Source organism: Caloenas nicobarica, chromosome 9 (assembly GCF_036013445.1).
Source record: "Caloenas nicobarica isolate bCalNic1 chromosome 9, bCalNic1.hap1, whole genome shotgun sequence".
Lineage (NCBI taxonomy): Eukaryota > Metazoa > Chordata > Aves > Columbiformes > Columbidae > Caloenas > Caloenas nicobarica.
Genome location: NC_088253.1, coordinates 16090214 through 16117314, shown reverse-complemented (window position 1 = coordinate 16117314; position 27101 = coordinate 16090214). Strand labels below are relative to the sequence as shown.

The 27101-nt window shown below is 55.5% G+C and overlaps 1 protein-coding gene across 2 annotated transcripts; it reads left to right on the top strand.

Annotated features, from left to right (window-relative positions):
• The first annotated feature begins 4146 nt into the window (after nt 1-4146).
• On the top strand, nt 4147-20106 carry NDRG4 (NDRG family member 4). Of its 2 annotated transcripts, XM_065640637.1 has the most exons (17): nt 4147-4216; nt 7716-7807; nt 8303-8347; nt 13357-13462; nt 14692-14812; nt 15059-15121; nt 15328-15388; nt 15696-15782; nt 15878-15934; nt 16317-16420; nt 16966-17022; nt 17118-17169; nt 17753-17800; nt 18042-18077; nt 18272-18323; nt 18998-19036; nt 19690-20106. In XM_065640637.1, the coding sequence occupies exons 1-17, from the start codon at nt 4180-4182 to the stop codon at nt 19842-19844; spliced, it is 1212 nt and encodes a 403-aa protein (XP_065496709.1). In that variant the 5' UTR covers nt 4147-4179; the 3' UTR covers nt 19845-20106. The 2 variants fall into 2 exon arrangements, with proteins under 2 accessions (XP_065496709.1, XP_065496710.1); XM_065640638.1 differs by lacking the exon at nt 18998-19036.
• Nucleotides 20107-27101: the final 6995 nt, after the last annotated feature.

Here is a 27101-nt window from a genome sequence, read left to right as displayed (position 1 = left end):
CACCGTGGTCCCTGCAACAGGAGCTTTGAGAAGGAACAGGGCTGTGCTGGAGCAATTTTGTTAGAGTTTTATGGCCTTTACCCTCTTTCTCATGGCAGCTCTTCAGGTTTCTTTTGGAGACAGGGAAAATGGAAAGTCTCAGGGCCTCGTGTCCTGCCACCTCCCCTCTGCCAGCAGTGGCGTCACTGGGTTCAGGAGTTCTGGCCACTCTGCCTCTCCATGTGCAGGTGTGACTGCTGAGACAGCTCCAGTGCTGGGGATCCTGGCTAGAAGGGCAGCCCATTGCTCTCAATCTGGTCTTATTCAAGAGAGGCGGCTCTTGGAGAGTGGGGGGGGACACTGCTGGGAGCTGAGCTTTTGCTGGAGTTTTGCCCTGGAGCTCCAGCAGCATCCCCATCCCAGCTCCCTTCTCCCCAACCACCTGTCCCGCTCTCTACCACACCACACTGAGAGTGGAGGTGCCATAAGGCTGTCTGTGGATACGGCTTGTGAGCCTGGCAGCCCCTGCCTGGGCCCAGCCACTCTGTGCCTTGGTTTCCCTACCAACAAATCCTGCAGGAAGAGCTCTGACATGGAGATACATGAAACCTTTACATGGATGTTTCTGGCTTGCAGTGATGCTCGGTACAGGTAGACAGTGTAAAACCCCATCCCCACCCCTGCACATGACCCTGGGCTTCAGGGAGGATCTGCAGCCCATCACTACGTGGAGTGAGCCGGGTCTGTCCCAGTGTCTGTGCTATGGAGTTGTGACTCAGAGCAGCTCCAGCTGGGGGGACAGAAAGGAGCTGCCATTTTTGCATTGGTGACGACAGCCCCTCCTGTGCTCCTTGCGCTGCTGTTAACATTGGCAGTGCTGTGGAAAATCACCCTGCGCTGCTGGTGAAGGATTAAACTGGTGCACCAGGGGAAGGAGGGGGCTGGAAAATGATGCTGGCTGGGGTGCATCCTTGGGAAACACACCAGACGGCTGGGGTGGAGGGGTCCAGCTTCCAGCCAGCAGGCTTAAAATAGCATCTCCTGCTGCCTGGCTCTGCCCCCTCAGTTCACCATGGGGGAGGATGGAGGCTGGCTGGGGGTGAGAGGGTGAGTGGCCCTGGTATGGCACACTGCAGCCCACAGTGGAAGGGCACTGGGTTGGGTCTGGTGAGTGGCACTGTGCTTCTGGCAGCCTTTCCTAGCCCCCTTGTGACCTGACTCATCCCACAGCACCCAACTTCTTCCTCCCACTTCTGGCTCCTGTCCCACTGGGGAGGATGCCCAGCACCCCGTGGCACAGACGAGGTGGCTCCCAGGCTGCTTGGGTTCTGCAGGAGCCCAGCCAGAAGGCCCTGTGCTGCTGGGAAGGCTGATGGTGGCCAGCACAGGTGCAGACTCCAACCCATGGGGGAATGGCTCACTGCAGGGTGTAGAGTTCGGTTTGTCCCCTCAGACCCACATGCTTTGGTGGACTGAGGTTCAAGATGTTGGCCTGATGGGCACCCTGAGCCTGTATCCATCACCATCCAACTACACCAATAAACATGGCAGCACAAAGAAGGTGGGAATCTAGCCCCAGCCCCAGAAGACCAAAGTAAAACTCAGATGGGAGAGACCAAGGGGTTTGTCTGTGGCAGCATTTGGTGCATACCCCTCTCTGGGCAGGCCCTGGGCACCAGGGAACATGCCCTGTGCTTGACACATCCCAACATGATCCCCTGTCTTCGGTGCAAGAGACAGAACATCCCTCAGATGGTTGCAGCCCAGCTTCAACATCATCACTGGTATCTCCAGGCAGAGGGCTCCTTGGGTCCTCGGGAAGTGCTGATGCCACAGCATCACCTGGAAATTATCACCAAGGGTATGTGACTAAATGTCAGGAGATGACACAAACCTGTGAACGGCATCCCCAAACCCCTAGCAAGGTCCTAAGGAGTCCCTGTCCAGGGTTCTGACCTCCCTGGTGCCATCTCTGGAGCCAGATCTCGGTTCGACTGGCTTAGTGTTGCATGGCTGAGCTAAAAGCACAGGGAAAGCCATGTGGAAAATCCCACATTGACCTGTATTAAAAGAGCAGTGAAAAATAATGTGGAAAAATCCATGCTGTAAAACTCTCTCACTTCCCTTTAATCATGCAATTCAGGGTGTGGATGGCTCCATGTGCAGGTGATTTCTGAACCCCTACATTGGGGGACACCCCAGTCTCTGCAGCTTAGAGCATGGAGTGCTCTTCCCAAGCCTAATTAATTGTGCAGTTGTTTCAGTCACATGGCCCTGCACCTTTGGCAAGGCAGCCATCTAAAAGCTGTTATTTGATAAAGTTGGACTTCATATGGAGAAGATAAATCGTCAGTGTGAAAAATAATTTATTCCTGTAGAAATCCCTGGCAATTGGTGGAAGAAAACGTTTAAATTTGCACAATGTCAGGAAGATCTGAATCCAACTCTACCTCATCCCTGACCAGTTCAGAGGAAGCCCCTTGGCTGCTGGACTCGCAGAAGAGGGTGAAAGGTAGCCCAGAAGGAAGGAAAGATCTGACCCCATTGAAGTGCTGTGTGCTGGGCTGGCTCCTAGTTGAAGGACTAAAGGGCCCCTGTGCTCTCTGACAACCCAGGTGTTGTCTCCCTTTGAGGTGACGTGGTGAACACAGCCTGGATGCAGAGCTCCTGGTGACTCAGCGGGAGAGGCTGAAATCAGCTGAAAGCTGGTTGCCATCCAAAAAGCCTGGGACAAGCTGTTAAAAGAGATGTACCAGGGATGGAGATGAATGTCTGTGTCAGCAGACATTCCTCCAGGCCCTCGGCAGGAATTTGTAGGATGAGCTGCCTGTGGCTACTCTCAAAATACTTCACGGCCCAGCAGTGAAAGGTGCTGTGAAACACAGGGGTACGCTGGCCACCGTGGCTGGCCAAGAGATGATGAGGCTGAGGCCTGGGACACCGGGTTTAACCCAGGTGCTGGGAGCAGCCTATGGGCACCCATTGCCATCCTGAGAAGTTAGGGTTGGGGGCAAACTTGGATCTCTGGATGACAGTGGTGCTAATAAGACCTTGGTTCAACCTCCTTGAGATGCCAGCACTGCTCCCGAGGCCCATGGCTGGTGGTTACAGGGACCACCAAGAAATCCCTCTCCAGGACCAGCCTAGGCCTGCAGCCAGCTGGTCCCCAGGAACTCCAGGGCAGAGGTTTTATCCAAGATCCCAGTACTCAAATCCCAACCCTCTTGTAGCATCTGGCATGGACCCCTCTTGGTGTAGGAGAACCTGAGCCTCACATGTCCTACAAGAAACCTTGGCTTTCCCATGCTGACAAGTAAATAGCACTGAAACGCAGGATGAGGCAGCATCAGTCCCTGACTCATGCACGCTGTCTTTGCAATGGAGATATGAAATATTTTGCCTGGGCTCTCCTGGCAGAAATGCCCAGCAGGGAAGAGGAGTGAGTGATAGCCTGGACACCAGACCAGACCACAGCCCTGTGCCTGGGGAGCAGCCTGAGTCCTCCCGGGTGAACATCACATGCGGCTGGGTTCTGTGCAGAACCAAGCCCATGGAGGGGAGGTGATGGGAGTCCTCAGCAGTTTCCCCATGGGGATGTTTTGGTAAGGGCCAGTTCTGTGTTTTGAATGGTGTGTCCTGTGCGGTTGCCTCAGGCAACTTAGCAGTGGAGGCTGTTATATCCCTAACTGTGGAAAAAAATACGATACCGAAGAAGTACAGAGGAAGGACTAGTGGCAGGATGGGCGCCCAGCTCGGAGGCAAGTGGGAATCAGCCCTTGCTCTAGGTGCAGGCTGGGGCCCTCTGTCCTTGCTATCCCACTTCAGCTACCCCCCCGCATCGCTACATCTCCCGTGTAACCCCCCCATCCCTCTATATCCCGTGTAACACCCCACCCCCCGCCATCGCTCCATCTCCCATTTAATCCCCACCTCCCCCAGACCCCGACCCGGACCCATTGTCCTCCGGGCGCTCCCCGGCGCCGGCCCCGCTCCCGGCCTCGTCCCCTCCCCTCCGGCCCCGGCGAGGGGAGGAACCGGCCCGCGGGGGCCGTGCCCAGCCTCGCCCCTGCGCCGCCCTGCGCGCCTCTCACCGGCACCGGCTCCGGCACCGGCTCCGCTCGCCGCACAGGGGCCGCCGCCGCCGCCCCCTCCCTCCGCCCCGCCCCGCCTGCCGGCGGCGCCGGGACCCGCCGCCCCGGGATGAAGGTTCTCCGGCACAAGATCGAGCTGCTGACAGGTACGGCCCGGCCCAGCCGCCCCCGCTCCGCCGCCGCGGGAGTGCTGGGGCGGTGGGGGCAGAGGGCGAGGCTGGGAGGAGCCGGGTGATGGTATAGGGGTCGGGGGGGGGGCGAAGAGCCTTCAGCCCCTGCCTAGGAGATGGGGCTGCCGGTCCCCCCGCTCCTGCCGCTTGCCTGTTCTCCCCCAGGTATGGAGCTGCTGGAGGGAATGATGCTTTTTGGGGTACAGGAGGTGATGCCTGTGGAGGTGCTAAGGCTGCAGTGGGGGAAGCCCAGCCTGGTGCTGCTGGGAGGGGAGGGGGGGTCTGAGTTGGCAGCCTTCTGGCATGGGGGTCCGCCAAGCAGACGGCCCGAGGCGGGGGTGCCTGTGGGACTGCTTGAGGGTCCCTGCTGTGCCCGCTCCTTCACCAGCCTCCCCTGGGAGTCTCCTCGCTGTCTGAGTACTCCGAGGATGGGGCTGGAGAGGAGGTTGCTCGTAGCAACAGACAGCCTACACCCCCACAGAGCCCCTTGCTGCCACCACCGCCCCCCAAGCCTGGGGTGCTCCCTTGCATCGGTGGCACCAGACCCCCCAGTCCGGTGGGTCTCGTGCTGTGGCCTGCCTGCTCCTGCGCTCCCCGCTTGGACCACACTGTTAGGCTGCTTCATAGGGGCTGCTGGGGTGCAGACCTGTGCCCCACCATGGAGGCAGAGCAAGCTGTGGGTGTTTATCCTGCACCGGTGGGGCAGGAGGTGGCCCAGGCTGTGTCGCACCAGTGTTTTCCTTCATCCCATCACGGCTCTTCAGTGCTCCTGCTCAGGGGCCAATGCTGTGGGCACAATTCCATGTCTGGACTGGGCTGCATGTTCCCTTTCTCCCTCTCCCTGCCTCGCCGGAGGTTGCTTTGGTTTTGCTGCCTGGCAAGAGTCAGCCCTCATTCCTCTGGATTTGCCTCCTTGTCTGTTGTGCACTGCTCAGATAGTCTGGAGAATCTATGCTGACATCTCGTGGGTGCCACATTCACACCAGTGCAGGGACACAGGTGGTCAGTCAGAGACTCCTGTGAGGCTGGTGCATCGTCTGAGGGAGCTCTGCCTTCTGACCAGACACACTGGCCAGTGTTAAACCTTTCCCATAGCCTCGTCATGGTGATGATAATAATAATAATAACAACAATAATAGTGTATTTCCTTGCCATGAGCTGGTTCTCCTCCAATAAGCCAACACTGGGCTGCGGTTCCCTGGGGAAGGTAAGCCGATGTGGCTGCTTCCATCCCCATCTATAAATGCAGTGCCAGGGCCCCAGTGGGGCAGAGTACTAGTCCCAAACAGAACACTGATGTTGTGCTGGGTTTGGGACTGATTTGGGATTAGGGAGGAGGCTTCTCCCAGCTGTGCCCAGGAAATGGTGACAACCACACTGGGAAGGCAGAGTGGGAGCAGAGAAGAGTGCGCTTGGGGCAGCACCCTGGGGGTGGGTGCAGTTGGGGAGAATTGGGGTAAGCTGGAGAGAAAAGGGCTCATTGCCAGTCGTGGCTTCCGCACCAGCCCTTTGCAGTGATAGTGGCCCAGCTAGGCTGGGCGACACTGCCCACAGCCCCACTGCTGCGCTGGCAGGAGCAGGGACGAGGGAACCTGTGGGGTGGCGTGGGAAGCAGAGCATCCCCGGGAAGCCGGCAGCATGGCTGTGATCCTGCTCACTGGCTGTTGCACGCATGGGACCCCCTGATGTACCGATCCCTCCTCTGTTCCTGTGCTCAGCACCGCTTTAGTTGACTGTCCCGCGCTGAGGATGCTGGTTGCCGCAGGGCTCTGCCATGTCCCTCATGAGCCAGCTTTCCCTGCTGCGATGCGAGCAAGGTCATGGGGCCCTTCCTCATTGCTCAGCCACCCACCCTCCCATATTAGCTGGAGGCTTTAATTAATAAAGGCATTCACCATACGCTAAGTGCTGTTCCCAGCCACCCTGGGGCTGCAGCCACACGGTGGGTTGGCGTGGTCAGCGTGGGACGCTCCTGCTCTCTTCCAGACCCAGCTACTGGTGAGGCTGATTTTTCTCCCATTTTTTAACCCTGGGATTGTACTCCAGGAGATCGTGGGGTTGCTCGGTCAGTGGCTCTGCAGGCTGCATTGTCTCAGCTGTGCTGGTGGCCTGCAGACAAGGGCTGTCCCCTTGTGCAAAACCATTTTCTCAGCAGCAGCCCAGCCTGGAAAAGCACGCCCCAGATGCATGCATCTCCATGGAGCTGTTGGCACCTCTCCCTGCTGGGGTTTTGTGTGGCCCCTGGCCTGGTAAGACCCTCCATGTAAGGGGTAATGTGGATACCCCTGGTAGTGGGCACCCTGGGACTCCTGGGGACTTGGTGATGGTGTTTCTCCCTCCAAAAAGTTCTGGTTTGTTGGATGGCTCCCAAGGAGCATAGCAAAGTGCCGTGTCTGCAGAAAGCAGCCAGGTGGCACAGCCTGCTTGGTTTCTGAACGGAAAACCCGGTCAGATGAGCAAGAACTGGCTTTGGAGGGAGTTTATGACCAGCTGCTATATTCCTGGTGGTCTTGCAATCCTCCTGGCGTTGTTTGGCCTTTCCGCATTGCCAGCCCGGGCGGACCTAGGTTTAAAGGTGGACAAAGCATGGAGCAGCCTTGGCTGAGGCTGTGGATGGAGCAGGGTCTGTGTCTGCTGTGGTGCTAGCGTGGCTCCATATCACTCCCAGTGTCTCCAGGGAGATTGCAGATGGTGGCAGCCAGTGCAGGGGTTATGGGAGCCATGCTGGCCCATTCAGAGCAACAACAACTCATCTGAAGGCTTGGCCTTGGGGAAGGGGTGGAAATTGAGGCTGCGAAGGCAAATGCCTGAGATCTGGATCCTGCCTGAGCACAGATAATCCCCTTGCACTGGGACTTGCCAGTTACCAACCCTATCTGTACACAGAGGAGCCTGGATTGTCCTCCGTGTCCCCCACGTCTGTCACCTTCTGTGTGCAGCCAGCTGCTGGGGGTGCAGGCTTCCCTTTGCTCCCCTCTGCTTTCTAAGCTGGGCTTTTGCCTGGAGGTGTTTTTGGAGATGCTGGCATTTAGGAGTACGAAGTCCTGGTGCTCTGGTCAGCAGTATCCAGTCTTGCATCTCTGCTGAGTGGTGGCTCCATGGTGAAGACTGTCCCTGCAAGCCCTGGGGATGAACTGGTGCCTGGCCAGCACCTGCTGTGCAGGCAAGGAGAAGAGTTTGGGAGTCAAGGCTTCACATTTTGTTTTATCCCATCACTGCAATACAAACTTCAGGCTGTCTCCCTGCTCCGCTGCTACTTGGAGCAGCCCTCTGCCTCTCAGCACGGTGGAGAAACATCACCCCTCATTCTGGCTGTACGGGGAGATCTTCCTCTGTCCCATTCATATCTGCCTGCAGCCTAAAACCAGCCAAAATATTGGATTTTCTCCCTCTGACGGATCCTGTAAGCTGGGGTGGGGCAAAGGGGACTGAGGTACGTCCCCATGGGTGCTGACATCTCCCTCGCCCTGGGCAGGGCTGCTGCTGCAGGAGATGACCATGGCGGGGCTGCATGAGCTGCGCTTCACCGAGGAGAAGCCGCTGTTGCGGGGCCAGGACACCGAGCTGGTGAGTCTGGTGACTGCTCTGGCTCCTGCACGTGGGGTGCCAGGATGGGGTGCTTAAGTGGGAGCTTAGGGGGGGTGTGTGCAGCTATTGGGTGCACATGTGTGCAGATGTGGTGGTAATGGGTGCACACCTGTGCATGTGTGTGGTATTCAGTGCATGCATGTGTGCGGATGTGTTCTGGTATTGATGCACATGCATGGGTGACTGTGGGTTCTGGTTTGGCGTGATGATGTGTGTGCAGATGTTGCACATACATAGTAATACACACCTGTTTGTGCACACTTGCAGGCGGTGCATGCACAGGTCTGTGGGTACTGTAGATGTGCATGTATGTGCACGTGTGTGGGCATCACGTTCCCTTGCAGCCAGCGCTGCCCCGGCGAGCGGGTGCTTGTGGTGTCAGGGGGCTTCATGAGCCAAGCGGGAGGAGGGTTGGGTGGGAGTGATCGGTGGTGGGAGTCTGTCTCTGTCCCTAACAGCTCCTTCGCTCCCCAGGAGAACTCCGATGTCTTCCTCTCCACTGTGGACACAGACTGGAAGGTAGGACCAGCCATGGAGGGTGCCCCCCACCCCTGGGTTCTGCATGGGACAGCAGGCTACACCTGGGGAAGGCTGCAGGGTGCTGAGTGGACCCGGTGTTGTTTCTGTCCCCCTCTTCAATGGGGATGCAGTGCCTGGTTGGTGTCTATGCATAGGGCTGCATGTCCATCGTGGTCCCCAGCTGGAGAGGATGGGGGGATGCTGCCAGGCATGCTCTGTGTTGGGGCTCGGATGTGGCTGGTGGGCACTTGGCAATGGGCCGGGGACAAAACCTCTTTAAAACAAGCGATTTCTTCCCAGGAGGGCTGAGCTGCTTTTCCAGCCCCTCTACCATTGCCATGGCAATGGTTTCCCAGGCAATGCCAGCTCCCTGCTTACATAAGGATGTTTGAAAGATTCTTTCTTTTTTGGAGGGCTGGGGCATTGCCCCCTGTACCACCCACCTCTCTCAGAGAGCAGGGCCCCTCTGTTCCCCTGACTGGCACCCACCAGCTTTGTACCTCTGTTTTGCCTCTCTAGAGGAGCCCAGTGATGTGGCTGTAGGGCTCAGGGGGGCTCAGTTTGCGCCTGGCTCCCATGTTGGTCTTCATCGCTCTTGCACCTCTGCCCGAGCTCATCCTGTACCAGGCTCCCCTGCCAGAGACTGGGGTGCTGGTAGACAGGGAGGGAGGGTAGTGGGGCTGCTGGATCCCAGCTCACTGCCTGTCCCTCTCCCAAAGCATCATCCTGCCAGGGGACACTAGTGACTGATGTCAGGTTGTATGTTGATGCTTTGTCAGTGGCTGGGGCTGCCGAGGGGCTGGGCTCGGGTGGTGCTGGCTGAGCCCTGCCAGGTCTGGCACTGAAACAGCAGCACCTGCAAGGATAGGAATAAATCTGGATTTTGTTCATTCTGGAAGAGGGGCAGGGGAACTCAGGTCCTTGTTTTGGCAGACCCAAAGCAGCGCTCAGGCTTTTGGGCCTGGCCTACTCAGTCTTCATCACTCGTATGGGTGGCAGGGTGCAGCTAGGCAAGGAGCAAGGACTTTTTTGTCAGCATGCTGGGCACTGGCTACCAGCTCTGGGTTATCACTTGTCCAGGTCAGGGAAAGGGCTCTCTCCAGGGAAAAGTGCCTCAGCCCTGTTATTAGACATCAGAGACTCCACAGGAACAAGCCCTCTGGGTGAAGCTGACCACACGGGGCTTTGCTATGTGGAGAAGCTTGTTTGTGTGCTGGTGATGGCAGCTGGACCACCCCCTGCCCATGTGCACGCCAGGGCATGGTGGAAGCAAGCCATGGGGAGCTGATGTGGTGGGGATGATGCAGAGGTGATGGCAGCCTCCAGCTGGTACGGAGCATCCCTGTGGTGGGCAGGGAGGCCGGAGGGTCCCCGCTGGGTGCTGCCCTGGTCCAGCACTGGCATGTGGCTCTCCAGCCCCTCTGGGCAGGTGCTAGAAGGACTGTGGAGCTCTTTCTCCATCCATGATTGCCCAGCTTCGGCTGGAGAGGTTTGGGTGCTGGTTGTGCTGAGCTGGGCAGTGGTGCTGGGCTGGGCAGGGACAGGCAATGTGCGGGGTGGTGGCACCCAGAGCCTGCCAAGGGATTCTGGGGCCAATGGCTGCATGAGGCCATCTGTGGATGCAAGCTGCAGGCAGATGGACTCGTCCTCTTGCAAAGCCTTGTTGGAATCAGGGCAGAAACCATCTGCCTGCATGCATGTGCATGTGGAATACACACGCGTGTGCACACAGCACGCATCAGCACAGGGACAGGATCCAACCCCTTGGCACTGCTGGGTTGTCTTTTCTCCTGCCTTATTTACCTGCCACCGGTGATGTCCAAGTTGGGGATAAATCCTGCACGTCTCCTGTGTGCCAGCAGCCAGCAGCAGGTGGAATGACCGGGCAGTGTTCATGTGTGTACATGCATGTGTCACTTCATGCATGTGTGCGCAAGGTTCTGTGTGTGTGCAGGTCATTGTGCATCTGTGGGCATGAGTGGTGGCCATGGCATACATGCTAAGCACATGGGAGAAGGATGCAGCAGGCATGCTCCTTACATGCACGTGACCATGCACATACATGCATGGGAACACATACTGTCACAGACACACAGGGATCAGCCCTGTGGGGGTACGCACAAGCATTTTGTAGGGTGCATGTGCTTCAGCGTGGGTCATTGTATTTATTTTTCAAAGTTTACATGCACAGACATGTGGGGGGCATGGTTTTTCCTGGCCCCTATGTAACTGTGTTGGTACATGTTCCTGTGCATATGTATGCACGGTTACGTGCATACGTGTGTACCCATGTCTGTTTATGGGGGTGTGTGCCCTTCCTGGTGCATGTGCATTGCTTCAGGGCCTTGGGCTGGGCAGCTGCAGCCTCCAGCATGACTTTGCATGTTTGTGTGGGGCCAGAGCTGCGTTTGTGTGTGATGGGTGCGGGTGAGCACTGCTGGGCTCTGCCGCGATGATGCTGCCTGTGTTGCAAGGGGTGTGAGTGCAACCATGTCCAGGCACTCCTGCCTGTCTTGGTCTGCTGAAGGAGGGAAGATGGAGCAGGTACTACACAGTGCCAGGCGTTTTTTCTTCATAAACAAGGGTATTTGGGGCCAATTGGAGCGTGAATAATTCCCGCGGCAGCCAATGGCTGAGTGCTGGCTCCATCGCAGTGCTCGCCCGCAATGGAGGCCAAACCTGCCGGGGCTGCGCGTCGCGTCGAGGGGGAAGGGAGAGGGAGGGCTTAGCGCAGGGCTGGGGCTCCGCTATAAATCGAGGCGAGGGGCTGAGCCAGCGCAGAGCTCCGCTTCACCCCAGCCTGCTGCACCACTCTGCCTGGTGCCGGGACCCCGTACTCAGCCTGCCCTGCCCACACATCCTCGTCCACCCGGTTCCTCACCATGCCGGAGTGCTGGGTTGGGGTAGGTACCACGTTTCTTGTGCTCGCTGTCCTCCCTTTCTGAGCAGTTTTGCCCCAGTACCTCCCCTGCTTCCCCAGGCTGGACCTTTGCACCCAGCAGGGCTTAGTGTGGGCCAGGCAGGTGTTGGTGCGGGGGGGACTTGCTGCTGAGGAGCCCTTCCTTCCACCAGCCCCACTGCCGCATCCCTGACATGCTGCAGTTTCGGGGACGCATTGTCCTTGAGCGTGTCCTCGCTGAGCCCAGCGGAGATGCTGTGCCGAGGCCGAGGGTGAGTGAGCGCAGCTGCAGCGTCTACGGGCTGCGCTGGAGCTTACTGCTGATGGGGGGGGCGTGCAGCCCCTTCCTCACCTCCAGAGCTGCAGAGGGAGAGGATCTCTTGCTGTTTTGAAGCAATCCTTTGATTGGCAATGGGCTGTTGTGGAGGGGGACAAGTGAGGTGGGAGCACTGCAGCGGCGAGCAGGTGACCTGGACAGAGCTGGACTCTCTCAGGCACCTGTGGGTGCTGCAACCCCTGCATCCCTCCTTGCTGGAGTCACGGGCTGGCAGTGCCCCCCACTTGCTGCCTGCATCCCCTGCATCCCTAGCCTCTCCCCGCCAACAAGCATCCCTGCGGCAAAGGGTAGGGCTGTGGTACCCAGCGATGCTGCAGAGGCTGCACGACAGGCAGGGGTGTGCCTGGCCTGGAAGGGGTGGCAGGGGGGACAGGTAGCAATGCTGAGGAGGGAGCTGTCACCTTGGGCATTTAATTTTGGGTTGGGATTGCAGGCTGAGCTGTTGGAGCTGTGGTGGGCACTGTGGGCATGAGGATTGCAATGAGACAGCCCTGTGCCCAGGATCAGACCACATGGAAACCTCCTGCTCTGTGACCTTGGGCCAGGCCCTTCCCCTGCCTCAGTTTCCCCATCTGTTTTTTTGAGGTGATGTCCCTACTCATCGCCTGCTGCCTGATACAGCCCTGGGGAGCGGAGGGACAGCTGTGGATGAGGGCTGGGGTCAGGGTGCCCTTGGGGAGCCAAGCGTTGTGTCCACAGAGACCTTGATCTGCCCTCGGGTGCTGTGTTCCCCTGGGGACAGTGGATCTTGGTGAGGAGAGAGGCACTGCAGTGAGGAGACCCTGTCCTCAGGCGGTTCCTCCCACCCGAGGCCTGTGTCCTTCAGAGTCCTTGGTGGTGTGTAACCCATGGGAGCATCCGCGTACCTGGTTCCCTCCCACCAGCCCATCCATGGGGCTGCCAGTACCTGCAGCAAGGACCGCGCCGTTGGCACCCTGCCAGCATCCCCTGCCCGGTGCTGTTCTGCACGTGATGCTCCTGCACCCACCAGATCTCAGCTTCGAGGTCACTGCCAGTGGGCTGGCTGGCAGGCATGGGCATCTGGAGAGGACCCCTGGCCACTTGTCCCCAGGGGGATGACTTGGCCAGCATCTGGGCTTGCAGCCTCAGTTTCCCTTGCTGGCTGAGGATGATGGCTGTGAAGGTGAGGCTGGAACCCTGTCAGCCAGGGAAACTGAGGCATGGGGCAGTTGTGGTCTCTGTATGGGGGCACAGTCATTTCAGACCAAGGAATTTTAAGGTTACTGTAGCTGTCATTTTGGGATCGGCCTGCAGCATTTCCCAGGGCGGTGTCTGACGTCTGACCTCTGCCTGTTTGTCCCAGGCACAGTGAATTCAGGCCAGCTGGGCCATGCTGTGGTGCTCTGTTGCCAAAATTCTCTCAGTCTCAGGCCCTCAAAGATTTAATGTCCCATCCTGTGGTCTACCTGTCCTGTCCCATAATCCTCCTCTCCCAAGCCCCCTTGGACCATCCCATCCCATCCCTCTGGTCCTAGATCCCATCCTGTGATGCCATCCCATTACACACCTGTCCAATCCTAAATCCTGTTATCCCTTCCCTTCCCTTCTGTCGATGGAGGCTGAGAGCATTTGTATGTGATTTTTCCTGCCTTCTGCCACCTCCAGGATGCCCATATCTGGGGGTTTTCCCAGGATGGCCCCTCCTCTTTCCCTTGTGCTCCCATGGGAAGCAGCAGTGAGGTGTGGGATGGCAGGGCAGGAGAGGATGTCTTGGGGCAGCCAGGCATCACCCCATCTCTCCTCTTACCCCAGGAACATGACATTGAGACTCCCTACGGGCTGCTGCACGTGGTCATCCGGGGCTCGCCCAAGGGGAATCGTCCGGCCATCCTGACGTACCATGATGTGGGCCTCAACCGTGAGTGCTGGTCCCTGGGCCATGGGGAGCAGGGACAGGCAGAGTGAGACTGGGACTGCACAGGGCACTGGGACATCGGCCAAAGCCTCTGACTCAGCTCTTTTGCCTCTTCCCATGGAGGGTCCCCAGGCTGTGTTGGGTCTCTCCAGGCATCTGAAAGCACCAGGAAGGTTTGGTTGCTCAGCTGAACCCAAAGCCCGGGCCAGGCATAGCCAGGAGTGCCTGGCCACCCCAGAGCTGGCTGTCCACATGCCCGTGCCAGGCAGGGATGGGACATGGGGGATGCCAGGTTGGTCCTTGCTGCTGCTGCCAGCCTTTTGGTATTCAGAGCATGGACCCGGCTGGTGGCAGGAGACAGTGGGGGCTGCAGGAGACAGGGAATAGCAGGGAAGGAGGGACCCTGCGCCAGGGCTCTGAGTGTGGGGATGCTGTGCTCTCTGTTAGCCTGCAGCCTTGGGCCTGCACTGCAGACCCCTGCCCCGGGCTGTGCCGGGTTGCCCAGCATCCTGCAAGCGGAGGGAAGCATCTCTCTCTCCACTGGTGGCTGAGGCTGAGTCACCGGCCTGCTGTGTGAGCTGCCTCACCATCACAGCAGTGCTCACGTGCTCAGGGAGCCATCATGTTGGTTGTGATGGACCTTACAATCTGCCTCGCTGCCACATTTTGGAAGGGGTGTCCCAGCACCTGTGCCATAGGGCAGGACCTCTCCAAGCCCTGGCAATGACTATGTCCCCCTGTGATGGTGGTGGCCGGTCCACAGCAGTGCTGGGGCTGCTTCTTTGATGGTTTCCAAGCAGGGAGATGTACAGCCATTTCTCAAATCCCATGTTTGCTTGAGCCCCTTCTGGGGATTTTGGAATGGGTTGATAATACCCCAGGTTGCTAATCCTGCTGCCTGCAGGGTGGTCCTGCTGTTCTGGGCTTTGCATCCCCCAGTCTTATCCTTCCAAGCAGACAAAACGCACCCCAAGCTCCTCATCCCCCTGGCTGTGTCCGTCCATCCCCATGCCTCCCAACACCAGTAGGGACGCAACCCTTGCTAACAGTGGCTGTGGTCTCTGCGTGGGGATGAGGAACCTGGAGGGAAGGGGATGGGAGGGCTTTGCTGGCATGTCACCTCCTGGTTGAAGGGCAGTGGGAGGGCAGGTAACCTCTCTCCATGCTCCCCCAGCCCACCAAGCCCCAATGCTGAGGCATTTGGTCTCTGATCCCTTCCTGCCCTTTGACAGACAAGCTTTGCTTCAACACTTTCTTCAACTATGAAGACATGCAGGAGATCACAAAGCACTTTGTGGTGTGCCACGTGGACGCGCCGGGCCAGCAGGCAGGAGCCTCTCAGTTCCCTCAGGGGTAGGTGCCAGCTTTGGGGGCTTGCTATGCCCATGGGGATGTCACGTCCATGCCCACTGGGTTGTTGCTGCTTGGGCATTCGTGCCCTGCCTGCGGGCCTCTCTGAACTGTGGCAACTGACTGTCCTAGGGTGGGCAATGGGGTGGTTTGCAGGTAGGTGGCATTTCCTTGCCCACTTCGGGCAGCCCAGCCTTCCTGCTCTGCATGGGTCCCGTAACTACCATCCTGTGCCTCTGTGTGCTGCAGGTACCAGTACCCATCCATGGACCAGCTGGCTGCCATGTTACCCAGCGTGGTGCAGCATTTTGGGTGAGTCAGCCCCTCCTACACATCTGCTGGCTGAATGTGCTGGGCAGGGAGATGGGCAGGAGGAAAGGGTTTGGGGCTGAGGGAGTTGTCCCTATAAGCCGACACCCTGCATTTCTTCTTGTGCTCCAAGCTGCGGGTAGAGGGGTGCCCCAGGGAACCCATGCTGGAGCCCACCATTCCCCCATACACACCCCTTTGCTTTTCAGGTTCAAGTATGTGATCGGGATCGGCGTTGGGGCAGGAGCCTACGTGCTGGCCAAGTTTGCGGTGAGCCTGGGGCTGGGATGGCCTGGTCCTGCACTGTCTGTGCCTGCTGTCAGCCCAGGGCATGGGGAAGGGCAGGAACTGACACCCCAGGCAGGCTGTGCCACTGTGAAGGCTCCTGGAGAGATAGATGGTGGAGCTGGAATGGCAGTGCTGTGGCCATGGTGGCTGGGCAGTCTTGCCACAGGTGTCCCATTGCAGCCATGTCAGCCCCATGCATTGCTTGTGCAGTGGGCAGCAGTGCTGGTGGGGAGCTATCCTGGGCACATCTCTCCTTCCTGCTGAGCATCGCCCCTCTTTCTCACTGCAGCTCATCTTCCCTGACCTGGTTGAAGGACTGGTCCTCATGAACATCGACCCAAATGGCAAAGGCTGGATTGACTGGGCAGCTGCCAAGGTGGGCAGAGCCCTGACCCTCCCTCTTGGGCTGGTGGCTCCCTGGGGCAGGAGCCAGCTGTGGCAGCGCCATAACTCCCTGTGCTCCCTCCACAGCTCTCTGGCCTCACCAGCACGCTGCCAGACACTGTCCTGTCCCACCTCTTCAGCCAGGTAAGGGTTGTGCATCCTGCTGGCCCCCTGCAACCACCCTGCATCCCAGCGGGGTCACCCGGGCTTGTGCCCAGCCCTGGTGCTGAGTGCCGCAGTGCCACTGGTCCTGCCCTGTGCCCAGGGATGGGGTTAGTCAAGCCCTGCCTGTATCCCTCCTGCCTGATGGGGGCTTAGCCTTGACAAATGTGTGACTTGTGCCTGTGTCCTGCCTGAGTGTCTTGCCTGGGTGTGCTGCCTGCAACACCGCCATGCCCAGCTGCATTGCCCAGCACCCTCCTGCTCTGCCCCACTGGCCAACACGGCATGGGCAGGCCTGGGGGAGCAGGGTGTCTCCACAGCACCCGTCAGTGCCTGCCCTGATCTCTGTCCCCTGCTGGCACAGGAAGAACTAGTGAACAACACGGAGCTCGTGCAGAGTTACCGGCAGCAGATCGGCAGCGTGGTGAACCAGTTCAACCTCCAGCTCTTCCTCAACATGTACAACAGGTGAGCACCCTGGGTGGCCCTCCCAGCGGGGCTGCCCCCCTGTCTGCACCAGGGCGAGGGGCTGCAGCGCTGGTGGGGGGCCCTGAGGCCACCATGGGAACCCTTACCACGGTTGGATGCTGCCATCACCCTCTGGCATAGGCCATCAGTGGTGCAAAGCTGGCCACCAGTGCTGGCCAGAGATGCAGGAGTGGTGGTACCTGTGCCAGAGCCTTGCCGTGTCACAGAGCCCATGGCCGTGGGGGCACATTCCCTGGTCTCCTCCTGTGCTGGGTGCTAGTACAAGGCTGGGGAAGGGGGCAGAGATGCTGTCCCATGCATACAGGGGGCTGGGAGCCTTGCTACTCTACTGGGTGCTTCATCCCACGGCATGAGCTCTGCTCAGGTCATGGCAGAAATGGCCGTGGGGTTCTCCATCCATAGGGTGCCAGGACAGCAGGGCGGGTGCTGCTTCCTGGAGCTGGCAGTACTCCAGCTCTTTCACTATGGCATTGATGACAGCACCTGCCCATGGGCTCACATTGGCTCTCTTTCTCCTCCATCAGCCGCAGGGACCTGGATATCAACCGGCCTGGGACTGTGCCCAACGCCAAGACGCTGCGGTAAGAGTCACACCGGCATGGCATGGGGGGTGCCAGGGCAGCGGAGTCCACCCAGACCAAGCCCTGACTGTGCCGCTTCCTCCTCTCACCTCCAGCTGCCCTGTGATGCTGGTGGTCGGAGACAATGCGCCTGCTGAAGAAGGGGTGGTGAGTGATGGAGTAGTGTCTGCGGGGAGGCATGCAGATGGTGCCCACGTGTGGGCATGCTCATGTTCGCTGACTGTTCAGACACATGGGAGCTCCCATATGTGGGAGCATGCTCAGGGGCAAACCTGCCTGCTCATGTGGGCATGAGTGTACATGCATCTTGTACACAGTTGCCACATCTGAAAAACCTCCCCTTCCTCATATGCCCAGACATGCTTACAATGTGCACGCTCCCTGCTTGGCCACATGCCCCCAGACAGATGCCAGCACATGCATGTGCTCACACACATCCACGTGGTTGTCCACACTTGCACAGTCAGCCACAGGTACTGTGCAGGTGGCCACATCTGTACGTAACGTGTAATTGTGTGCACACACCCCCTCCTCCAGCACACGTACCTCTGCATTTGCACATGAGCACACTTGTGTGCCTGTACCCACGTGTCACACGTGGGATGCCTCAGCAGCCCGTCTCCTCCTTTTCCAACTCACACCCTAGCACGGGCTAGTGGTGGTACCCATGGGCAACTTCTGCCAGGCTCAGGGCACCGCAGGGTGCTAATATCATCCCTCTCGCCCACAGGTGGAGTGCAACTCCAAGCTGGATCCCACCAACACCACCTTCCTGAAGGTAGGTGGGTGGCAGGGGGCAGGCAGGTGGTCCCTGCTGCCCATGAAGTACCCCATTGCTCTCTGCCCCAGGGCTGCAGGGTGTCCCCATCTCCTCCTTCCAGGTCTGTTCTGGCTATGAGGTTGGGGGCGGATGGGGAGAGCAGGGGGGTCCGAACAGTGGCATTCTGCCCACGGGTACCAGGGGACAGGGTGGGCTGCAAAGGCACCCTCTATGACTAAGCAGAACCTTCTCTCTGCAGATGGCTGACTCTGGTGGGCTGCCTCAGGTCACACAGGTGAGCCCTCATGATTTTCCCAGTTAACTGGGTATACTGGGCCCTGAGACATGCACTGGTGCTGTCCCTGCCCAGCAGGGGATGGGCTGAGGTGGGCACAGGGGTCTTGTGCCAGAGGCTGCCAGAGGCAGCTGGGGGCTGAGTGGGGTCTCAGCCATGGTACTGCCTCAACTCTTCTTGCTCTCTCCCTGCAGCCTGGCAAGCTGACCGAAGCCTTCAAATATTTCCTGCAAGGCATGGGCTACAGTGAGTGCCAGGGCTGGGCACGGGGCTGGTGTGTGCCTGTGTTTGCACCTGTGTGTGTGCCTGTGTGTGTGTGTGCATGCTGAACCTGCTGCGGTAGAGGAGCCTGGTATCACCATCTCCTGATGGAGAGCTGCACATGCCTCTGTGGCATTCTGTGTGCAGGTGTACAAGATGTCTGCCCGTGTGTTTGTAGGGGCGTGGAGTGTATAGGCTCTGCATGCACACAGACGTGTGTCCAAGGGCTCTGTGTGTACATATGTGTATGGACAGAGTTGCTGTGCATGCATGCACACTCCTGTGTGTGTGGGCGTGCACAAGTAGGGGCTGTGTGTGTGGACACAGGTATGCAGACTCCATGTGCACAAGTCTGTGTGCATATGTGTGTGTATAGGTCCATGAGCGTGTGTGTGTGTGTGTGTCCAGGTCCACGTGCATACCTGTGTGTGCAGTGTGTGCACATGTATGAAGGTCCACGTACATGTGTGTGTGTTTGCACATCCATGTGCACAGGCACAGTGTCTTTGTACAGATCTGTGTGCAGTTCTCTGTGCACACGTGCAAATCCGTGTGCATGCACACATGGGGCTGGGTGGGGGCTCCTGGCCCAGCGGAGCGGCCAGCATGGCTGACGCTCTCTCTCTGCCCTCCCTGCCCTTTTGCTCCACTCCTGCCAGTCGCCCACCTGAAGGACCGGAGGCTGAGTGGAGGCACAGGTACCGCTCAGTGCTGCTCGGCCTGTGTCAGCTGCTGCATGGTGCCCGCCTGGCCTGTGCCCTCGAGCTGCCCGGGCACCTTTGGGAGCAGCCTGGGTGCAGGGCTGGCCCTTCCCAGCCAGGTGCCCTCTGCCTCGCTCTGCTTTGCCTGAAATGGCACCCTGAGCCAGGGCCGGGGGCTGAGAAATGGCGTCCAGAGAAGTCCCGCCCAATGCGGGCACAGTCTCGGCAGTGTGTCCATTGTGCCCTCCTCCAGCTGGCCAGCAGCTGTGCCCGCTGGGCATCCTGGCTGGGGGAGGATGTCACCTTCCCTGCACACCCTGGGGAGCCAGGAGCCCTCCCATCCCTGCTCACGCCTTCCCTGGAGCGTGGCAGCCAAGGGTCCCCACTGCCTCGTGCCCAGTGGTCACAGATCCGGGAGATGTGCCTGGTGTGCAGCCTGTCCCAGGGCGTCCCGTCCCTGCCCCACTGCCCCTTGCCAGCCCGGAGCTGCTCATGTTGTCACAGCACCGCATGCTGCAAGCTTGTCCCCGGGGTCATTCACATCGGGGAGCAGAACTGGCAGCTTTGCTTGCATGAGGCAATGTCAGCTCAGATCCTGCTGGCTTTCGGAGGGAACTGAGCACCCCGGCCATCTCTCTGTGCCCGTGCAGTGCCATCCGCCAGCATGACCCGCCTGGCACGCTCCCGCACGGCCTCCCTCACCAGTGCCAGCTCGGTGGATGGCGCCCGCCCGCGTGCCTGCACCCACTCGGAGAGCACCGAGGCCATGGGGCAGATCAACCACACCATGGAGGTATCGTGCTGAGGTCCACGCCTGCTGCCGACGTCTCCTCCAGAGCCATCTCCCATCCGTCAACATCCCGCCAGCACCCACCCGCCCTGTGGACATCCTCTACCAGGGCCCTCGCTCCTTTGGGGTTGATTTGTCTTTGCCGTTGGCCTCATCCCCTTGTCTGGTACCGGAGAAGGAGAAAGCCTTCGCTTCACTGCCTCCTGACTCTGGCTCCTGGCTTCGCCCAGCAGTCACTCATGGTTCTGCATCGGTCCTCACCTTCCCCAGCACCAGCCTGGCCCTGGCTTGGGAGGGTGGGTGGCAGGGGGATGGGGCAGGGTGGTGAGATGGGGACAGGATGGTGGGATGGGGCAGGACAGCAGGCTGTGGGCAGGACAGCAGGATGTGAAGAGGACACAGGAGGCAGGTTGGTCTCCCAAGGTCAACCGATGGCTGGCCAAGCCAGAAGGAAAACAGGGACAGGGAGCGGTGCTCACTGGAAGGTCACTGGGCCCTTCCTGGGGATGCAGCTCCCATTTCTCCCCACTGGCCCTCCCTGGGGAGAGGTAGCACAGGATCCCCCAGCGCACCCAGGACCTGCTGCCCCAGAGCTGGCTGAGCATTGTGACACCCTGAACTGTCCCCTTGCCCTGGTCACATACCCCGAGGGCTGCCCTGGGTCAGGGGGAGATGGCTAAGCCCTGCTCCAGAAGCCATCATGGCAGGAGAGTGGTGGCATGAGGGTCCCCCACCTCTGCCCATGCCCTCACCCATGGTGGCACTTCCTTGGTCCCTTGTTGCAAGAAGGACAATCACCCCATGCCACCAAAAGCACACCAGGGAGCAGGGGGGCTGTGTGTCCTGCCTTGCTCGGTCCCTGCCACACCTGCAGTTCCACTCCCAGCTCTTGGGCTGGGGCCATCAGGGCTCAGAGGCCACCAGGTTTGGGGATGTGGCATGCCAAATCCCCCCTCCAGTTTCACCACATCCTGTGGGTGTCACCGCAGTGGAGCCATTAGCAATAAGATGAGACACTTGCCCTGTCCCCCCACCCCCCTCCATTGCTGGGGAGCCCTCAGCACCCCCTGCCCTGCAGGTTGTATCACCGCAAGGTGACTCATGGGACGTGGGGAGCACCCCAGTGTTTGGCTTTGCCCACAGAGCTGGCCAGACTGACAATGCGCCCCCAAATTCACAACCCCCACTCCCAGCATCTTGCCTGCACACTGAGTGGGGCGTCTCTCAAGGGCTTGGCTCCCCGCAAGCTGCAGGGTCCCATCTGGCCACTGGCTCTGGGTGGATCCAGCCTCTCGTGCTCAGCGTGGAAAGCTTTGTCATCACGTAACCCCACCGTCGGCCACCCAGCCTCTGCTGCCATTCCTGGCCTGCCCCTGGGCAGCAGAGCCCAGCTCCTCCTGCACCTGGCGTAATGGAGAACCCGGCTCTGGTCGTGGGTGCTCAGGTCGTTGTGAGTGGTCCGTGGGGGACCCGAGCCAGGAGCTGTAGGGGACCCATGAGGTGCCACCATCTGGGTGAGCAGAACCAGCCCACTGGGAGCCCGTCCCATCCAGCCCCCCAAAAACGCTCACCTGCCAGATCCCCATCACTGCTCCCCAGTGAGGGGCACAGGGGTGCTGGGGCTTCCAGTGGGTGTACGAGGGCTTTTGACCCTGAGACCTGCACCCCACCCAGACCCTCTCATATTGAACAGCCACCCCCAAACACCAGTGTCCCCATTTGTCCCCCACTTTGTTCTGCCGTGTGCTTCCTTCTCGGTGTGACTTTGAAAGCTACGTAGCTCCTTTTTACTGTAGATACTGCTGCGATCTCTTGTTTTCTCAGCGTGTCCTTCCAGATGATATATATATATAAATACCTATACATAATATATATAAGGGTTTGTCTGGTCCCTGACCTTTTTGGGTTCATTCCCCCTTGCATTTTTGTCCAAGCGGTGCCGTGTGGTTCCCCTGGAGGTGGTCTGGCCGTGTTCGCCTTCAGTTCCTCACCTTGGTTTTGTTGGTTCGTTTGGTTTTCCCTGGTGGTTTGTTCTTTTGATTTTTGTTGGTTTTCCCTTTTTCTCAGTCACAGCAGAATTTAACACATTTTCCTGTCTGAGTGCAACATGGTTTTGTCACGGCAGCATCAAGGCCACAGCACTCATGAGACGGCAATATGTAAACTGGATTTAACTAACCTGTTGCTGTAGAGAGGATTTACTGTGTTGGAAAAAACCCAACAAACTAATAAAGACATTAAGAACCTGCTGTGCTCTTTCCAACATGCTGCAGGGAAATGGGTCTGAGTCCATCCTGGCCTGCCTGGAGAGATCTGGCAGGCAGGGAAGACTAGGGGGACACCGTGGCCACCAACCCCATCAGGGGTTGCATGGCTGGAAGAGGGGGACCAGGGTAGCCATCGAGGAGAGCCCAGGACCCCAGGTTGCATGTTCACCAAGGCAAACTCATGCTTGACCATCTTGATAAACTTTTATGATTAAATGACTGAAAGAAGAGCAATTAATATTGTCTATCTGGACTTCAGTAGAGCCTCTGTCACTGTCTCCCGTAACATCTTCCTCCTAGACAAGCTGTTGATATATGGGCTGGATAAGCATACAGTGAAGTGGTTCAAAAATGGGCTAAAAGGCTGGGCCCAAAGGGTGGTGATCAGTGGCATAAAGTCTAGTGGGAGGCCAGTAACCAGTGGTGTACCCCAGGGGTCAATACTGGGTCCAGTCCTGTTAACATCATCATTAATGATCTGAGTGTCCTTCCCTGGCACTGGGGGCTTGGATCAGTTTCCTGGGGTGGAGAGGGACTGGAGAAAGATCCTTCATCATCCCTGCAGGCTCTGGTTGCCATGGACAGCAACCTGCATGTCTTGGTGCTCAGCTCTCCCAACTCCTGCCCACCGGAGCTGCAGAATATCCTGAAGATTTAGCACTGGCGAAGCATGGGGTTGGCAGCGGCTGTTCCTCACCCTGAAGGGAAGGGACTGTCCATGCTTGAGGGGACAGTCCCCACCCCAGTGCCATGCACAGAGAACACTCTGCAGGCCGGGTGTCTCCCTCCCCGGGGGAGCCGGGGGCTGCCCACTTTGTCCAGTACAGGACAGGCATTTGAGGATCTGGGAGGCAATTTGCATATTTTTCTTAAAAGCCAGTACTGACAACATTCGTTCCCACCTGTGAGGGCATCTCTCTCCAAGGTCTAAAGCAAATATGGGCAAACAATAAGCAACATTAACAAAATAGGAACTTGCTTCCCAGTTAATTTCCTTCAATTTTTGAGCATGTACACTCTTGTGGTTTGGTTGTGTGATACGTATCTGTAGAAAGATAATTTCTGATTTTTAAACCCTTGGAAAAATGAGGTTTTGCAAGTCCTGCCCAACATTTGCTCCAGATGCAAATCTAAACTTTCAGGCCATTAATAGGTAGGTGGAATTCTCAAACTGTTAATAATGTATATTCCCAAATCAAAGATATACATATTTTTCTTCATAAGTAGAATTTCCTCTTGCCTTGCCTCACATCGCAATTTTGCACTCTGCCCCACTGCTACTTATCTGCTGATAATGTTGATTTTTTTTTTTTTGAGTAGGATAATTTATACTATTACTTAAAAGCTTGAATATTAATGAGAGAGCTTTTATGGATATTGTATCTGCTTTCATTTTCGGTGTCATTAGTTCTCTGTAATATAAATTAGTTTAACACTTCCCATAGGCCAAATTCTAGTCTTACATATGCCAAAACCCTGCTGAATCAAGATTGTGAGTCTGTTCCTACAAAAGTTCTTACTTAGGTGAGTAGTAATTTACAGATGATGGACTTATATGATCTTCTATTTTAATATCTGAAGGAGAGCATCTTAAAAGTTTTTGTAATGTTGATTATGTTACTCTGTAAAATCTTTGCTAAGGTTAAAAACTTCTGTTCCTGATAATTATATATCATTGCATTTCCTGGCATTGTCAATACTGATTACAAAATATGGTGCAAAAGCTTGTGTGAATGCATTAGGAAAAGTTTTGCAGGAGGGAAATGCTTTGGGTTTTGCTTTGCTTTCCAGTTGTGTTCAACTTTTAAAGCAGAACGAGACTTTCCTGTAGCTGGTTGCTTTCAGATTTCACCATAAATAACAGAATTTTGAAGGGATAAGAGAATCACAAAGGGCGTCTGACGCTACAGAAAGAAATCTATTGCTTTTACATCTCCCTTTCAAGCATGTTACTTTTTAAAAAGATGAGAAAATAGACATTGGAGGGAAACCCTGCAGAGGTATTTATCCTTTTGGTTTAGAAAATAAGTTTCAGAGTCTTCTTTCCAGCAGTACTGGAAAAACAAAGAGAACAAAAAATATCCATTGTATTGGAGGGCAATTTCCAGTTTTTGGTGGAAGAAATTACAGCTGGCAGAAACTCCACTGTAAACTTCTCAACCTTGGCCATCTCCGTGTGAGCAAGTTGCCCAATATATCACAGCACTAATTCAGGCTTGGTTTGGATCAGGTGCTCATTTGACTCGCATGCTTCTGGGCTTTTTTGATAGAACCAGGGGAAAAATTGGCAGTAAAAGATTAGGCAACTTTATTTGGATCCCTGGCTTGTCTGGTTGTCTGTGGCCTCTATCCAAATTTAACTAGGGCAAGCATTTGGAAGCGGTAGCCAGCCATTCTGAAAGGCTTTTGGAAGCGGCTGTGTTACAGAAAACTTCTACACTGACAAAAGGACATTATGGAGCCAAATAATCTATGAATATCCCAAAGCTGGGATTTCATCAGTTACTTTAGCAAAGCAGGGGGATGTTACATTTTTCCCATTTTAACTGACCTAAATGATTTCCTTCTGTATTGACGTAAGAAATGCACAGTCCACACAGTCCAGCATCTTTGAAGAGTTCCTTCAGCTGTGGCAATGCTGCCCCTCTTCACTGAAGCTCTGAAAAGGCAGAATTTATTTGTGCTAGCAAAGTGTTAAAGTGGTTGCCAAATCCATGTACTGTCTAGTTGAAACTTTCCCACTTGGTTAAATCTTGTTTATATTTCCAAAATGATATCGTTCTGCTTTATTTATTTATTTATTTATTTATTTTTAGTGTCTTATACCATTTGATTGCTTCCTTCAGTAAAAACAAACTCACAGTCTTTGATGGGAGTCATCTCATTAATCATGGCATGCAGCTAGAGGTACTATCCACATATGTGGGGCATATGAAAAATTTTGTTAAAATTTGTCAGTAATCTTTTAAAAAAACATTGTCAGGATTTTTTTTTTTTTTAATTAGGAACATTTTGCATGAATGTACTAATTTCAAAAAACAATTATGAATACAAGCTATCTGGAAATTAAAAGAAAATCAAATCACTTGTGTGAAACGGAATTAAAACAGCACTTTGGCAATGATTTCTCTTCCCTACTGTGTTCTCATAGTACGGGCCCTTTCGATCCTTAGTTAACACCTCTTTTCTCATTAAAAAAAAAAAAAGAAAAAAATTGATGCATATTTCGTGTAGCTAAGAAAAGGCTTTTTTTCCCCCTGCCACTTCACTGCTCTGCTTGTGCACCCCTGCCCCATATCTACTGGGGTTTCCCCAGCCCACCCGTGTGCTGCAGGCTCCCCTCTCGCTGCCCCGACGCCTCCTGCTCCCCTACGTGTGTGCTGTGGGAAGCTCTTCCAGCCAACTACCCTGTTTCCCCCCAAATAAGATCTACTCTGAAAATAAGCCCTAGCATGATTTTTCAGGATTTTTGAGGATGCTCAAAATATAAGCCTTACTCCAAAAATAAGCCCTAAATACAGTTCGTTAAGAAGTCAATTAAAATAGTGTCCAGGCAGCTATACATGTAAAAAAGTAGTAAGTTTTGGAGCAAAAATTAATATAAGACCCTGTCTTATTTTTGGAGAAACAGGGTATACATGTCGCTCTTAGGGAAAGCGTGTTCTTTCCTTCCTGACAATTTGTCATCACTCCCAGGACAGAAAGGTGAACCATTGACCTCTTTTTTTTTTTCAATATATGATAATTTGCATTGACTATGAGCAGACAACAGGAAAGGATGCTGCCTTTCACATCTCTAAAGTATCAAAACCACGAAGCCAAGAGAACCTTGCTGCACCATTTTAAAAAGCATTGATGTCTGAAAGTCAATCTCTTGATTTCCATGTCCTTAAGATTTCAGTTGCATGTGGCTGGCATGGTCTCTGTACTGGCAGATATAGATTAGCTTTGAACAGCTGCTTTTACTGGTTGTTTTCTGCAGTTTGGGCATTTGAACACTCCAGCAGCAGTATAGAGTATAATGATGATGCAGCGAAAGTTCTGTATGGATTTGAAACAAGTCAGAAAACAAACATTTTCAGAAAACAAACATTTTCAGAAAACATGTTTGGATTTGAAATGAAATGTTCCCAAAACACTACTATGCTCTTTGAGCTCTCTAATTGCTGCCAATCTGTCACAATACTGCTTTGTTCTTGCACATTTTACAGTAACACTTACCTGCTGTAAGTATGAAATATGAAAACAAGGTGTCAAATAGAAGCAAATCTCAAGAATATGCTGTCGGCATATCTATTAAAATTAACAACTCCCACCCTCAAGACTTGATATCAGTAAAAAGGTGTCTTTATCCACATGAAATGCATCGACAATGAAAAAGACTAAATCTAGGAAAGGAGGCAAAAATGTCTCTTGATGATCCACATACAGCATATATTATTAAGGAATTAGCATTTCTACAAAATAGCCAATGGAATGGACCCACTACAATCATGTCTAGATTAAAGAGTAGGAGCTCACAAGAGGACAGAAAGATTACAGAAGACAAACTTCTGAGACTAGCAGAAAACCTCCTGGAAATATATTAGAAATTTCCCCTGGCTTTGTATACTAATCAAAGTAACCTGAAATTTTAAAGTATTGTCATATAGACAGAAGTACATATGTCAGGAAGGGATGCAGGAACATTTATGCGCTGAAGGCCTCTTGCATTTATAAATTTGCTAGGAAATGCTTTTAGAGGATAGAGGACTAGTTGTGGAGGATGAACCAGGTGATAAAACCAGTCCAGCACCTGCCAAGAAGACGTTGCAGAAGTCCAGGCCCATCCACACAGCTGTTGCCAAAGTAGAAGACAGTTGAAGACCTGACCTGTCTTATATTTTCAATACAGGTATATTGAGCTAGACTCAACTTTGTTTAGAGAAATTTAGTTGCCTGGCAGCTATTGAGAAACTATGTATGCAGGTAGCTAGTTTATGTGACCCCATTGAGTTTCAGTGAA

Coding starts and splice junctions, on each gene's coding strand:
- NDRG4 (XM_065640637.1), top strand. CDS start 4,180: ATGAAGGTTCTCCGGCACAAGATCGAGCTGCTGACAG. Junction 7,808..8,302: donor GGGGCCAGGACACCGAGCTG/GTGAGTCTGGTG, acceptor TTCGCTCCCCAG/GAGAACTCCGATGTCTTCCT. Junction 18,078..18,271: donor GGCTGCCTCAGGTCACACAG/GTGAGCCCTCAT, acceptor CTCTCCCTGCAG/CCTGGCAAGCTGACCGAAGC.